The 15,407-nt window shown below is 40.9% G+C and overlaps 1 protein-coding gene across 1 annotated transcript; it reads left to right on the top strand.

Moving 5' to 3' along the window:
- The first annotated feature begins 2,952 nt into the window (after positions 1–2,952).
- On the top strand, positions 2,953–14,554 carry LOC308139473 (calpain-5-like). The gene is made up of 13 exons (XM_080508933.1): positions 2,953–3,113; positions 5,022–5,217; positions 5,358–5,489; positions 7,016–7,224; positions 7,517–7,709; positions 7,814–8,004; positions 8,505–8,582; positions 8,667–8,862; positions 8,942–9,064; positions 10,192–10,394; positions 10,969–11,090; positions 11,179–11,315; positions 12,481–14,554. Exons 2-13 carry the CDS (start codon positions 5,053–5,055, stop codon positions 12,661–12,663), a joined length of 1,932 nt encoding a protein of 643 aa, XP_080365059.1. The 5' UTR covers positions 2,953–3,113; positions 5,022–5,052; the 3' UTR covers positions 12,664–14,554.
- The last annotated feature ends 853 nt before the right edge of the window (positions 14,555–15,407 follow it).

Genomic DNA, 15,407 nt, shown 5'->3' with positions numbered 1-15,407 from the left:
ACAGTGGTGCAGTGGTTGGCACCTCGCACAGAATTCCAGCCTGAGCTTTAGGGCCTTTCTATATGGCGTTTGCATGTTCTTCCCCCTGACTGCATGGATTTTCATCCACAGTCCTCAAACATGTGTTTGGTAAATTGTTTATAATGTGTGGGAGATGTGGCTTTCTTTCAATAATTGATGGAATTCTGGACATATGCTTCATGCACCTGGAAGACTCGTCCACAAGCATCTAAATGCAAGCATTAGTCTCCAGTGATCCTGTAATTATTGTTCGGGACACTGAGATCGATCTGACCCCCAGTAATAAATGACTAAACTGTAACTAGAAATGTTCAATATTGAGCCTATTTAAAAGAGCAACAGTCGATTCTATATGTGCAAAGAGCAGGTTACACCCTGTCTGTCAACAAGGCTCACAGAGAGATACAGTCACCCACAAACCAAATAGTCACATCCACAACCATTTCAAGTCAGGAGTTATTCCAACACACGTTGTTGAATTATGGGTGAAAGATGGGAACGAATAACTCAAGGCACGGAGAGAACATGCAAATTCCACACAGAAAGTCCCCAAAGCCTGCAAACCACTGATAGTGTAGCGTGCACAGAATGTCAAACATGCAGGGCACGAGTTTCAGGAGTATAGCTCAACATTTAAATGTTCTGTTTAGCTGATGAAGAGGCGTTAAGCCTCAGCTCACTGGAGCTGCGCTGCTCTCTGCTGTAGGACACAGGGAAGGACATCACATACAGACCACAGCTCGTTTTTGCATCTGTAGCAGTGTCCTGCCATCTGCTGGCTGTGGCCTGCTCTGTTTGTAATTATCTGCTCACTTTCATGAACGTCACTAGAAATTATATGTTGCCACAGAAATCAGCGTTAAAAAAAACACACAAAAATAAAGCTGAAATTTAGTTTACAAAAACCCCAACATTTATTTTCACGTTTCTATTGACTGTATTTCCCCTGCAAGGTCTGATGAGTTCACCATAAAGATTAAAAAAAGAAAAAAAAGGAAAAGAAAAGAAAAACTATTTTCAAAGCAACAGTTGAGGTATTTTTAATGCAAGAATTTCTCCAAAGATGGAGACAATTGTCTCATTCATGTCATGTTGAGGCTGCAATGAGGTTGTAAATGTGTAAGTGCAAAGTTTCTCCTCTGGGTGGCGCTGAAGCGATGACGCACCGCTGTGGAAAATCTTTAAGGAATCTTACAACTCCTGTCAGTTCACAATCCTCTCAGTCAATAAGTGTAATCTTCATCCTTGACCTCTATTGTTTCACAGAAAACAAAATGCCTTCAACTATAAAAGGTCAATGTAAGTATGGATTTTTAAGAGTTTAACATCAATGAATTATTTTTTTTTGTTTTTTTAAAAATTTCATAACAGTTTAAATTCATGTCAAGTTTGATTCACAGAGTGACTGAAACACATTTAAAAAAAGGGCCTTGTGACATTATTTATATTTTAGTTTTTATACTCATAAGTAAAATAGAATTGCATTATAACGTCAATAATACAATGTTGTATGCTGTATTTCAATCAGGAGTGAAGGTAACACATTAGGCTACTCACTTTAATACAAAGTACTTGTTATTTTACAGGATATCTTTTAATATTCACGCCATGTAATTTATTTTCCTACTTTTGAAATCATAAGTTGCAATTAATATTCAGACCTTTTATCTGAGGAAATTCCTGCTTTATGCTTTTGCCTACATATTTTTTTTCTTCTGAAAAATACACTTTGTACACGTTTTATAAAGGTGAATTTATTTGAGTGCTATTGAGGTTAAAAAGTAACTATTGAGTAGTTCTATAGTTTTCAAAAAATTTCTTCATAGTAATTTTCCAGTGTTTTTTGATTTAATTTATAGACTACTTCATTGTTTTGGGCCTTTAAAGTGTTGAATATAAAGAAAAAGAAAATTATATTGTGTTAATAATGCAGATGATTACTTCGTTTACCAAGTGGAAACATTGTCGGTAGAGTTTTGCTCTATTCACGATGAACCAAATTCTTTTATTTGTCCAGAGTCGGGAGGGCTATCTGAGGATACGCATGTTCTCACAAAGAGCGAGGACCCTCTGGTCCCCCTCGCTTTGGCTTTAATTACCCACTGATATGTTTACTCTCATATTGACAGCAACACAACATGAAGCCTTTCTACTACAGGAAATGCTGCTTTCCATCTTTATTAATAGGTCATACACAGTGCTATGAGATATTTGTCAACTCAGCCTCTCATGAACTATCCAAAAGTCTGTATTGCTCTTTTCCCTTCCTTTTTCTCACGTCACAACTAATCCAAACGATTTACTCCTATTTTCAGATGTCCTTCAGTTGCTTTTTGGTCTGTCTACTTAACTTCTGTATGGATTTACTTTATTCATGTTGGCTCGCTAAAAACATTCTTCCTCAGCCCCCTCATTCGCCCTCGTATTAAAAAAGAAAAAAGGAAAAAAAAGGGATTAACCAGACACGATTTTTGTCTGTTTGATGGGGTCAGGGCGACTCTTGTTTTCTCTGAAAAGTTAAGCCCAAGCTGCTGTGTGTCAGCCAGTTCGTCTTATTACCACAGTTCACTGACAGTGTGAGGGTGGCATGTAGGCATGTGCCTCATTAGATGTGTTTGGGCAGTTTGACCGAACTGTGACTGTGAATGAAAACACTCTAAATAATGTCACAAAGACAGACAAGATTGGGGTTTTTTAAGAATTTTTTTTTATGTTATTCTCAAAAAAAAACCCAATAGACAACAAAAAAGCAAACTGAAACCCAGGACAGGTTTTTACTTGTCTCACCTGAGGGTGAGTGTGTGGCAGGACTGAAGGTGTTCAGTTTCAGTCACTCCTTCCCTCCCTTCCTTCTGGTATCAGCCCGTGGAAACACCTCCTGCTGCAGAGAGGTGCTCGTCAGACCAGTTTCCAGGTCGTGTTTGTGTGTTGATCTTTGGGAAAGCCCTCGTAGCCAGAAGCTGAGACTCAACGGATGATCTTTGGTGCCGTGTCCTGTACTGGATCTCACATCTGCCGCCTGGGACAGAGGAGTTTCACAGGACGGTGAAGGTGTTTGAGTCCATCGATGCGAGGATAACAGATCACACCAGGTGAGTGTTGCTTTGGGAATCAAGTGCTTTAAGATTTCTCTTGAATGTGTCTTCAATGGGGTGAAGCTTGATCTTACTTACTGTTTTATGTGACTGATTTATGTGCTTTAGATAAATCCTTATCTCTCATCATTGTTGTGTCATAAATATTTCCTCATGTCCAGACTCTGCTGATTTGTTAATATTTCACCGGCCCTTTCTAACCTTATAAGATTTCCTAAGCACAGATTAGATCCGATTCTGCTATAAAATCATGTAGCAACACTGAAAGCCCTATTGTATTCAGTCTTTGTAACTTTACTGCTTGTGTCGGCATGTAAGCCGGAAATGTGTGGCAATGCGACCTGGTATCACCTTTACACACTTTTAACAAGCGAAACCAAACAGTAGAAGACCAAAGACTGCGATAAACTGTTCCTGGCACCTGATATTAACTAATGTTCCTCGAACGAGAGTAAATTAAGCAACCAGCCAAAAATAGCCTGCTTTGAGCACATAAGCAAAGGACTCTCAAAAAGATAACACTCTCATGATCACACAGAGACTCATAACCCAGTTTACGTCCTCACTCAGAGCCATACGCTTGTTTATTCTTTCATGTGAATAATCCAGCAGCTACAGGTATTCAGGTGAAGCAGTGAACCTGTGTGTGAAACCAAACACAGTCAGGGTGTGGTTCCTAATCGTGCACATGCATGAAAAGGCCACCAGTGTGTAGAACAGTGAGACGAACAGGTATGAGACCTGGACACTTCCTCATTGTGGAGCAGGAATGAGGTTCCCTCTGGATTTCTGTAAGCGGTATGGTGGGCATCTGTGTTTTCTTTTTGTCCCCTCGCAGCGTGCCAAGTTTTCAAGTGAGAGCTATTTCCAGATGTTTAAAATCTCCTGGCTCCTGAGACCTTATACGTGACAAAGTGCAAACTCATGGGCATCATCCACACACTGTCTTCACTCAGCTTCTAAAGAAATGGTTGGAACAAGGCTGATCTTTAAATATAGAGCCTGCTGTATTACTGAATATTATTCGGTTTTGTTATTATTGGCAGGAATACATCAATAACGTGTATCCACAATGACTATTTTCCGTCATGCGTCATGAGAGAGTCAGCAGGAAGTTCATGAGTTGTCCTCGGAGAATACAGCTGTTTTCTTCATCACTGATTCGGTTGTAATTCAGATGTGGCGGGATTATCTATATCTTGTAGTATATGTAGGTATAGGTAAGAGCTTCAATAAAGGTTAAAAAAAAAAAAAGATGTAGCTTGGGCAGGTAAAGAGAGGATTTTGGTACCATCACAGGGCAAACACAGAGTAACAAAAAACTACACACACAAACTCACGCAAACTGTGCATTCAATTAAATGTCATTTAAAATCAAATGTGTTTTGACTCTGGGATAGAATTGGAGAATGTTTTTGCACGCACAGGGAGCACATGCAAACTATAGTACAGGTATATCTGTATTATACAATTTCAGCTTTAATTTATTTCAAAGTTTACAAAAAAAAACCAAAACCCAGAACGTTTCCTGCACTGGATAAGCAGGATAGAAGATTGAAATATAAATGTTCACACAAGATGCCTGTTGATTTTTCCCATGTGACAGAAACAAGCATCATCTCTTTATCTGTATAAAATAAGCAGTAAACATATGTCTCATCCTAATTAATGTGAACAATTCAGATTTTTGAAATACCTTAGATTATATTTACACACTGCACACACATCCGTTAGCAGTCTGGAGGGACTTCAGGTCAAAGGACAGTCTGCTCTGGAAATGAAGTAATGACGAGATTTACAGGACCTACTCCAGCAAATGTTTCCCCGAAACACCAGAGTGAGAGAGTTTGGGGAGCTATCCTGCCCATATATATATGGTCTAAAGGTTCTGGTGTCCTTCCTCAGTCTGCAGCTGTGAGGCTTCATCGTCTGGACCATGTTCTCCTCCGCTGTCCCCTACAAAAACCAGCACTATGCTGAACTGAAGAGGGACTGCATCAACAGCAAGACCCTGTTTGAGGACGCAGAGTTCCCTGCCATTAATACATCGCTGTACTTTAGAAAAGCACCGCCTGGTTATGTGGAGTGGAAACGTCCTCGGGTAAGTGCAATTGGTGGTCGGAGCCATGCTTCCATTACCTCACTGTGTAATTATGGCTGCAAATGAACTAAGAGCCTTTTCATTTATTTATTTATTTTTATATGTTTTTGTGCATCTTACGATTTTCTTCTCTCGTGCAGGAAATAAGTGAAGCACCCCATCTGTTTGTGGAGGGCATCAGCGCCCATGACTTGAACCAAGGAGTTGTGGGAAACTGCTGGTTCGTTGCGGCCTGCTCCTGTCTGGCTTTGAAGCCAAATCTCTGGAAGAGAGTGAGTGAAAACCTTCTTTAATCTGAACGTGGGAAATGAGAGGCTGATTGGTAACACAGTTACAATCGCTGAAAGCTGTGAAGCTGCTGTCTCTCTCTTTCAGTCTTAACTCTGCTGTTTGCTCTAATACTGCCTGGAGATGCTGTTGGTTACTATTGCACTAAGGCCCTGTTTACACGCAAAATTAGGTCTGAAATGACTTAGCTTGTATCCACAGTAGTCACGAGGCACCTTAATGAAACCTCAGGTGACATTTATAAGATAAAGGATGTTTGTGTAACACAAGGAACTGATCTCTCTTCCTTGGAAGGAGCAGATTTGTGTTAAATTTTATCGGGGAGCTATTAAAACACCTATTCATTCTAATGACTCACACAGTGCTGACAGTACAGGACGTGCCACAGCAACACTAAAATAGTAAAGCAGAATAGCAAGAAGAGACTTTATTAAAGGGGTCATAAAAAGTAATTCACAAGTTACTTTCCCAGCTAAGTCGTCACTCATCAAGTTTTTTTTCTGTTTCTGAGAAGTAACTGTTGTAAATAATAACTTGTGGGGTTTTTTTGTTTGTAAATTCCTATCATTATCTAATTTTCTTGTCAATGTTTCACAATGCTTTAATATTAGAATATCTTAAACTATTCACCATGTAAATATTTATTCTCTATTATTCTTTAATATTCTTTTTTTCACAGCTTTATGCAATCTGTAGTTGCTGACTCAATCGCTCCTAGTGCGTTGAATCTTCATATCTTATCTTATCTTATCTTATCTTATCTTATCTTATCTTATCTTATCTTGTCTTGTCTTGTCTTATCTTGTCTCGTCTCGTCTCGTCTCGTCTCGTCTCGTATCGTCTCGTCTCGTCTCGTCTTATCTTGTCTTGTCTTGTCTTGTCTTATCATCTGTATTGTAACAATTGTTTGAAACCTGAATGCCTAATCAGTGTGAATACAAACAGCATGAATTCATCTTATTCACAGCAAAAGTCCCATTAAATGAGAACACCATAATGTGGTGATGTGTTGCATTTTAGGGAAATATAATTTTTATACACCAATATCAACAGAAGTAAAACGTAATAATTCTGAGAGAGAAACACAGAGGATCAATGATGCTTGTTGTGGATGTTTGATAAGTTTCATTATGTTCATGAGTTCATGAGTTACAAACCATAGACATGCCTTCAACTTATAAAGCAGGAAACAAAGAACCAATTATGAGCTTTACATGCACTCCTTGAAAAAGTAACTTGTTTGAAACAAATGTGATTTTTTTCCCCGCCTCTTCTGAGAACTGACCGTGTGAAATTAAACTGATCACAGAAAACAAAAAACCTTGGAAAGTATCCACTGTAAACTAATATGTTCTCTTCCATTATTCCTGATTAAAAGTTCCCACAGAGCAGGACGGCTAAATAATGTAATATTCAGGACTTGGTCACAGTTCAGATCACGCTAAGATTTGGCGTGAGTGCTGTCAGGAAGCACATTTCATTTCGGGATTTGCTTCTCTGTCTTCTGCAGGTCATTCCCGACTGGAAGGAGCAGGAGTGGGATCCCAAACATCCGGAGAATTACGCTGGGATATTTCACTTCCAGTTCTGGATCTTCGGGAAGTGGGTGGACGTGGTGGTGGACGACCGACTGCCTACGATCGGCGGAGAGCTCATCTACTGTCACTCAAAAGACAACAACGAGTTCTGGAGCGCTCTGCTGGAGAAGGCCTACGCCAAGTCAGTGAAACTCTGCTTTTTCTTTATATCTATACTCATTTTGTACTCTTAAGCCTCTTGCATTGTGCTTGTCAGTTAAAACATTCTAACTTACTGGTAGAAATCTAGATGTTTTTTCTACTTCTACAATCATTATTAATACCTTTGCTAAGTATAATAATATAATTTGCCAAAACATTACAGTAAGGTTGAATGCTTGTTTAACAAGCTGTTGGTGACACAATATTAGTCTGGCTATATTCTATTATTTGCCCAGTATTTTCAACATGCCTCTGTCCCCTCTGTGCCCAAGGCTCTCGGGCTGCTATGAGTCTTTGGAGGGAGGAAATACCGGAGACGCTGTGGTGGATTTCAGTGGCGCTGTGGCTGAAGCCATCAAGCTGGAGGAAGAGGGTTACTATAGGGACCAAGAAAAACAAGACAAGCTGTTTGAGGACCTCCTGAAGGTGTACGACCGTGGAGGAATCATAAGCTGCTCCATAAGGGTCAGTGCTCCGCCTCAGTGGTCTCAACGTGTCTCTGTCCTCCGGAGACGCTGGCGATCGTGACTGTTTTTTGTTTGGTCCCCCCCCCCCCCAACTTCTCACAGGCACTACCTCATGAGATCGAGAACCAGATGGCAAACGGGCTGGTGAAAGGCCACGCATACTCAATAACCGCAGTGAAGAAAGTACGTCTGGGTCATGGGCTGCTGGCCTACTTCAAAAATGAAACCCTCCCTCTGATCCGCATGAGGAACCCCTGGGGCAAGACGGAGTGGAAAGGAGCCTGGAGTGACAGGTGAGGAGACCTCACTTCATTGTTTTTTCACATTAAAAAAAAAAAAAAAAAGTTCTTTCGCTGATACTTTTTGTTTAACTTTGTGAGCTCTTCAGAAGTTGCTACTGTGTGTTTGGTCGCTCACGGAAAGTTGCGGTCGAGGCTGTGATTACTGTGGTTGAATCACTGGAGCAGAACCAACAGGATTATTCACCTCGGCCTGCTGTGAGAAAGCCAGGAAAACTTTGACTTCATAAAAATCTGGTTCTGAGTAAAGAGCAGGAAAATGTTCTTATTCTAAAGCTCACCAGGACTTTTGCATGATAACTTGAATGAAATATTTGACCATTTTTGGTGAAAGTGAGCACACTGTGGGGCATACTGAGCATACGGGGAAAGCCTGACAACCGGATTGTATTTCAGGTGTTTTCACTGATGTATAATCTCACTACAGAGTATAATATACTCTATGTGTCACATTTGATGACTCAAATTTTGGATTGTTTTTGTTTGATGTTTAGCTCGGTGGAATGGGAAAAGATTGGCGACATGGAGAGAGGAAACCTCGGCATCACAGTGGAGGACGACGGAGAGTTCTGGTGAGTGGACGACATGTAGGATTCCTCCCGTGGAGTTTGTTTCAGAGTGAGAATTTTTAACATTTTCTCACTTTGCCTCCACAGGATGTCTTTCTCTGACTGGTGCAAGTACTTCACAGACGCAGACGTTTGCCGCGTCATCAACACGTCGGTGATCAGCGTCCACAAGACATGGCACGAGGTGATGCACTTCGGCAGCTGGACCAAAAACGCAGAGCCACTGTTGAACCGCTGCGGAGGCTGCGCTAACCACAAACCGACATTCCTGCAGAACCCACAGGTACTGCTGGCTCTCTCGCGCCAACACATGGTCATGCATTCACACTCAACGCTGACTCTTTCCCAACTTGCCGTTGCAGTTCGTCTTTGACGTCACAAAGGAGGTGGACGAGGTCCTGATCTCCCTGCAGCAGAAAGACATGAAGATACACAGGAAATTTGGTCAAGGAGAAAATATATCTATCGGTTTCAGTGTCCTCCAGGTAAATAGATGGATGTGCGGCCTTTATAGAAACATGCACCCCCAAATGTCCCTGAGATTCTACAACATCTTCCGAGAGAGTTTATCAGCAGAAAGCTGTGTGATACGCATGAAACTCAGTGCATAACAATAAATTAAAGGGTTGGACAGTTCTTTAGAAATCTTGTACAAACATTCGAATGAAGCTGATAAACACCGTGATCATTACGGTGGAAATTGTGTTTTTTCTGGAATGAAGTCATGTGGATATTCATAGAATTTCAGCTTATTTTGGGTGAAAACCAGGATTTGACAAATCTTGGATGCATGTTTTCATTGACCAGCAGACACGACTTGACTTGTTTTATCAGAACTTAAACAAAACATTTCAACAAGAAACTAAATCAAAAATGATCAAACACACAAAATATGAATACATGTATTGATTGTTACAGTGAGAAATGTGCTGTGGAGCCAATGAATTTAAGTGATCATTTCTTCAAACTCTCCCTAAGGTGTAGCCAGTGCACAGTTTCAGTTGTACAGTTATTAATCATAACTCTTGTGCTGTGAGATTGTTGTGTGTTGTGAGATAAGTGATTTATTAGAAGTGCAATACGCAGGACAAATATGAAATACAATCTCCATGAGAATCTGAGGAGTTCAGATTCGACTTAAGATAATGACTATTTTATAAGTTCTATTTAAGTTGTCAAGGTTATACATTAGTCTTCACAAAAAAACAACAACAATAACATGTGGTCAAACCCGCTGCACTATAAATCCTTTATTCATGTAGTCTGCAGAGCTGACCTCACATTTCCTGCAGTGAGATTTAGTGGTCAGAGATCTGGCAAAGTTCAAACACACACGGCCTTATCATGCCGACAGAAGTGCAGCCAGAGGGAGGGGTGGGCTCTGAATGACAGCAGTAGACACTGAGCCAAAAGGAGCTGGTGACGTAAAAAAAAAAAAGCTGCAGCTGGGTGCACACAGCCTGGTGAACAGCAGTGAAATGTAAATGTGGATTTATCTCTTGTCATTTACTATCTAAGTGATTTGATCACCTCCATCTGAGCCGCCGCCATTTCATGTGCTCTTATGGGCGTCGCACTTGAGTAAACGATTGTTGCTTCCCTCCGTTTCCAGGTGGAAAACAACAGGAAGTATCGTCTGCATGACATCCTGACGCAGAAGAATCAGGAGACCTCCACCTACATCAACGCCCGCACTGTGTTCGTGAGAGCCAATCTGCCTCAGGGCCGATATGTCATCATCCCCACCACCTTCAAGCCCTATACACTGGGCGATTACATGCTCCGAGTTTTCACCGACGTGGACTCGAGCTGCCGGTAAGACGGTGAAACTGTAAAGCTCAGAACTGCCTCTTGTTTTACGGTGGTCTTTATCAGGCTGATGTGGTGCTTGCAGGAGCCTTTTTCTGTCTTAGGCACATAAACTACACAAAGGAGCCACACAGACTTTCAGAAAGAGCAAGCTGAAGATTAAGACTGTTTGCTTGCTCATGGATTCTTGACATTTAAGGTTAAAAGCTGAGTGAAACAGCTCACGACCTCTCCAGTGTTTGCTTCCATTTGGCCAGACCTACAGGCCCCTGGTAAAGCTCCTGTTAAATTTAACAGGTTTTTTTTAACATGCTTTAAAGGGGGAAACTCAGTTTCAAATTGCCAATTAAACTTATGTTGTTTATTTTGGTTTTTTTAAATGCAGATATGATTTAAAATTATTGAAAACATGTGACTGGGAAAATTCTAAATAATACTTCAGTGTGACTGCATCAACTAACTTCTGGCCTTTCAGGATCAAAATGTCACTAAACATAAACTCAGCCTTTGTCCCACTCTCTCCTCTCTCCTCTCTCCTCTCTCCTCTCTCCTCTCTCCTCTCTCCTCTCTCCTCTCGCAGGGAAATGATTGAGGACAAGCCGCGGATACGATGCTGGAGTTCATTCCTGGGATACCCTCAAGTGGTGACTCATGTTTACGTCCATGAAGCCGAGGGGCTACAGAACCAGGACAGCTCAGGAGGTTGGAGGACTCACACAAACACACACTCCATGAAATGCATTCAGCAATCCGTTTCACTAACATACATCTTTCTTTTGTTTTTATGAAGGCGCAGACCCCTACGTGATTATATACTGTGAGGGCAAGTCAGTGAAGTCCTCCATCAAAAAAGACACTTTGAAACCAGAGTTTGCTACGAGCGGTGTTTTCTACAGGAAAAAGCCCAGAAAGCCCATAACAGTGGAGGTAAGACAAACTCATCTCTCCTGTCATTTTGCTCAATGACCAACAGGGCAAATCAGTCATCCTGATATTGTGATAGAAAACTGAATTTTTTTTTTGTACAATGCGGGTATGTCTGTGGTTCAGTCTGTGTGTTTAAATATTTCCACAGTTTAATTGAAAAAACATCCTTTTCATAGCGGAAACAAGTCAAATTAAATCTTTAATCAAAAAATGAAATATAAATAATGGTGGTTAGTTCACCTCTGCACTAGTTTTTAAAACACCCCATCAAATATTTATGCAAAAAAACCAAAACATTTATTGTTCTGGTCTTTTTGTATTATAACATTTTATTGAACATAAACAGAGCTACAAACTGGAAAATTCCATATGAATTTTTTTTCCAAGGAAGATTCTGCAAGCTTAATTTAACTAGAGCTCACAAATGAACGGACTGAAAACATGCAGGCCTGTAATCAAATAAATGACATAAGGTTAACTGGCTGGTATTGACGACACGGCACCTCATTTGCCAGATTATTCCTCAGAATAAATCAATGAGTCTCCAACTTTGTCAGAGTATTCTTTCGTCACTTTACCAACCAAATCGCCAGTTCTTCTTCTTCTTCTTCTTCTTCATTTATTTATTTATATATTTTAAATGTTTTTATTGCCAGGCAAGCTTGCTAAACACTTCTTTACTGTGCAGCTTCATTTAATAGTGAAGTATTACTTTGTGTCTGAAGCATCTTTACCTCCTCTGGCATTGAGAGTTCAGAATAGATGAATATGCAAAGATACATTTCTTTGTTTAGAATGAGTCTCAATGTACGGTGTGCTGGAAGTCCACTGTTTAAGCTTCAGCGTCAGTTGAGGATATGTTGCTCTATTTTCACAAAAACATCCTTGAAGTGTAAAGGAGACTTTCAATGGCCTTTTTAAAAAGAAATATATTTGAAAAAATCTGAAGAAAATGATTTGCGACATGTGCTTTGCTATCAAGGGAGTCCTCCGTTAAGCAAAAGGAAAACTAGAAGCAGGTTGCAACAAAAGTACATTGAATTGTGAATGTGAAGAAGCCTGAAGCTTTTAGCCAAAACCAATTGTGCCAAATCTTTTCTGAGATGGGCAGAGAACAAGATGGATGGGACGGTGAGTCACCGTAAACCTGACTGCTCTTTTTCAGGTGTGGAACAGTAACGCAGTGAAGGACGAGTTCATGGGCCAGGTTGTGCTGTCCGGGGCAGTGAAGGACACCGCCGCCCCTCAGAGGCTTCAGCTGAGAAAGCGAGGTCGGCAGATGGCCGACGAGATGCCCGGCGCCATCACTCTGAGGATCGCCACGTCCACTCAGCTGACTGCCATCTGACCTCCGCCGTGACCTGGGGAAATCTTTTTCAGCTCTGACAGTCACGTGTGACTTATCTGACACGCGTCATCATCGACGCAGCAAAACCAGCCGCAGGATGATGTGTTGTTTTTTGATTTGTTTTTGTTTTTTTACATGAATGAATGCTGTTATTTGCACATTGGCGAACTATGTGAACATTGAGAGGTGCGCGGGCGGACTGAATGTCTCCTCTGGCTGGTTTCCTTATTTTTTAAAATCTTAAAAGTGTTTATGTTTTTATAAACTGTATGACAATGTTACATGATACTGTGAGGACAGAGGTAGACTCATCACACGATGGCTACTGTAAGAGATGCGATGGATATAAACATACAACGAGCTGCATACAATCAGATGAAAATCAAAAATGAGCTGAGATAACATGTGCAACAACCTAAAACAAACTAAAGTAAGACTGCTTCGAGTGTGTGATTCTCAGAACAGAGAAAAAATTACAAACTATTAATTCGGATGTGCATTGTTTTAGATTAATATATGTTTATCTATAACGATGCAATCAATATTGATCACTTGTCAGCTTTATCACATTATTCCAGCACTTGAAGCAGGACCATCTGAGCATCATGTTTCCATGACTACCAAATATGAAGCACAGGGAGAGTCACATATTTATTCGATGATTTCCTACTGGAAATAATAAAAATAATAAAAAGGTGAAACACTTCTGAGGGAAATAAACACTGAATACAGACTACATCATAGTTGTGCTGGTCTCTTTATGCTACTGTGTTTGAGTTGTTGAGGTTTACGAGAATCTGGAAATAGCGAAATCCACCAGTCATCATAATTAGTATCCTGGAAGATCCTCCTCTTTCCTCTCTGCCAATCACAGGTGAACTGAACTCTGTGTCGCAGTTATTCACAGCACAACCACGAATGATTGTAATTTGCATGTTATGATGACAATTGCTACTAATTACCTGAAGTAAGCTTTATGCTCCCGGTATGTATCAACCTGTCAATGGCTTCACCCGGTTTACTTCCCACTGTAAAATGATGACAAATTGAATATTCTTGAACGAAAACAATATCGTCAGATTAAACCATGACACAACTCTGGTTTTCCTCCTCTTTTTATTTCAGTCCAGTTCCCAAACTGCAATGTTTTTTTCATTTTTTTACACTCAAGACACAGCCATGCACAATTCAAAGTTCAAAAAGTCTATTGCTTCAACCACAATTAAAAATAGTTTATCCAAAACCTCATTTCCCCGTCACTTATTTGTCCTTTTCAAAGATGGGGAAGGGCCTGCTGAGGTATGCCAGATGGATCAGCAGTTTTACAAAGCTAGACAATAATAAGAGTAATAATAATAATAAAGATAATAATTTAAAAAGTAACATTTTTTGTCTTTGTTCCATTCTCTTGATACACATTAATAGAGGAATTTTCACACCACGTGTACAGGTTTACACATTCAGAAGATAGGAATGTACAGGAGCAACCACAGAAAAGGGGCACGTCAGCGGCGTCTCTCGTCACGAAATTCACCTTTTGTGCTCATAGTTCAGACCTGTACATGGGGCAGAGGCCAAATGTCCCGGGGCCAGCGAAGCTTCCTGACTGGCCACCCACACCTACCGCACGCACACAAACTAACACTCAGCAGTGGTACTCGGGACAGACTGTGTGGGCCCGCACACAGAGCGCTGCATTCATGGGCTCTCCGTCCGGATGGAGGAGCGTCCGATAAAGCCAGAACAGGAGAGGTGGATCCAGGAGTGCAGCGACAGCGTGTGACTTGGTATTTTTCTCTTTTCTGATTTTCCAGGGTGCAAAACATTTATTGATACATACCATAGAGCAACCTGAATATTGTCATTTGAAGTTACATAGTTCTGAAAAACAAAAAAGGTGCTTCCCCCTCCCCCCCCCCACCCAGTCATATTTACATACGTACATACATTTTCTAACAATCTTAACCTATCTGAAGATGAGATACAGTGTATAGTCTGTTTTACATGCATGGTTTCGGTTGCATCCTCTTGTCTAGCATCACTCCTTCATCTCCTGTACATTTGCTGTACAAATGGAGGTACAGTATGACTAAAGCAGCTACCCTGCACCCCAAAAGTCAAGGTGGACAACATGAGTGAGGCATCTTGTAGTGCAGACTGAGGTAGCCCCCTAACACTCAAACGCACTCACTCACTCGCTCGCTCACACGCACACACACAAACTAACACACGGAGGGATGCTACATGGGAAAAATGTCTGACGAAGCTAACAAATACAGACGGAAAACAGAGCTCCTGTACAGGAATAAGATTAAACTGGAACCTGATGAGCAGGGAATGGTCGCTAACGATTGCTGCCGACTACTTCTACTACAGCTTCTGTTTTCGGTGCTCGCAAAGAGAAAGGTACAATCGGAACAAAAAAACAAAAAAAAAAAATGGCACTCACTCTTCAGATCTATGGATTGCATCCCCCTCTGGAACCTGTCACACAGCTAAATTCACAACAAGGTGTTTCATATGGAAAAGTCATGTAAGACACAAGAACACTAAAACTGAATGATAACGGAGCAGCATCTTAAATACAGAAGGGGGGGGGGGGTGAGGCAGATGGGTGAGGAGCACAGTTGGTGGTCAGAGCCTCGTTGGACATCAGCACAGTTTGTTGTATATTCGGTATGTGGTATATTCCTGTAGGCCGAAACATCTGTTGGCTTTTGATGCAAACAAATGTTTTTGAAGGC

Source organism: Blennius ocellaris (assembly GCF_963422515.1).
Source record: "Blennius ocellaris genome assembly, chromosome: 14".
Lineage (NCBI taxonomy): Eukaryota > Metazoa > Chordata > Actinopteri > Blenniiformes > Blenniidae > Blennius > Blennius ocellaris.
This window is presented reverse-complemented; position numbering and strand designations above follow the sequence as displayed.

Coding starts and splice junctions, on each gene's coding strand:
- LOC308139473 (XM_080508933.1), top strand. CDS start 5,053: ATGTTCTCCTCCGCTGTCCCCTACAAAAACCAGCACTATGCTGAACTG. Junction 8,583..8,666: donor GAGGACGACGGAGAGTTCTG/GTGAGTGGACGA, acceptor TTGCCTCCACAG/GATGTCTTTCTCTGACTGGT. Junction 10,395..10,968: donor GACGTGGACTCGAGCTGCCG/GTAAGACGGTGA, acceptor CTCCTCTCGCAG/GGAAATGATTGAGGACAAGC.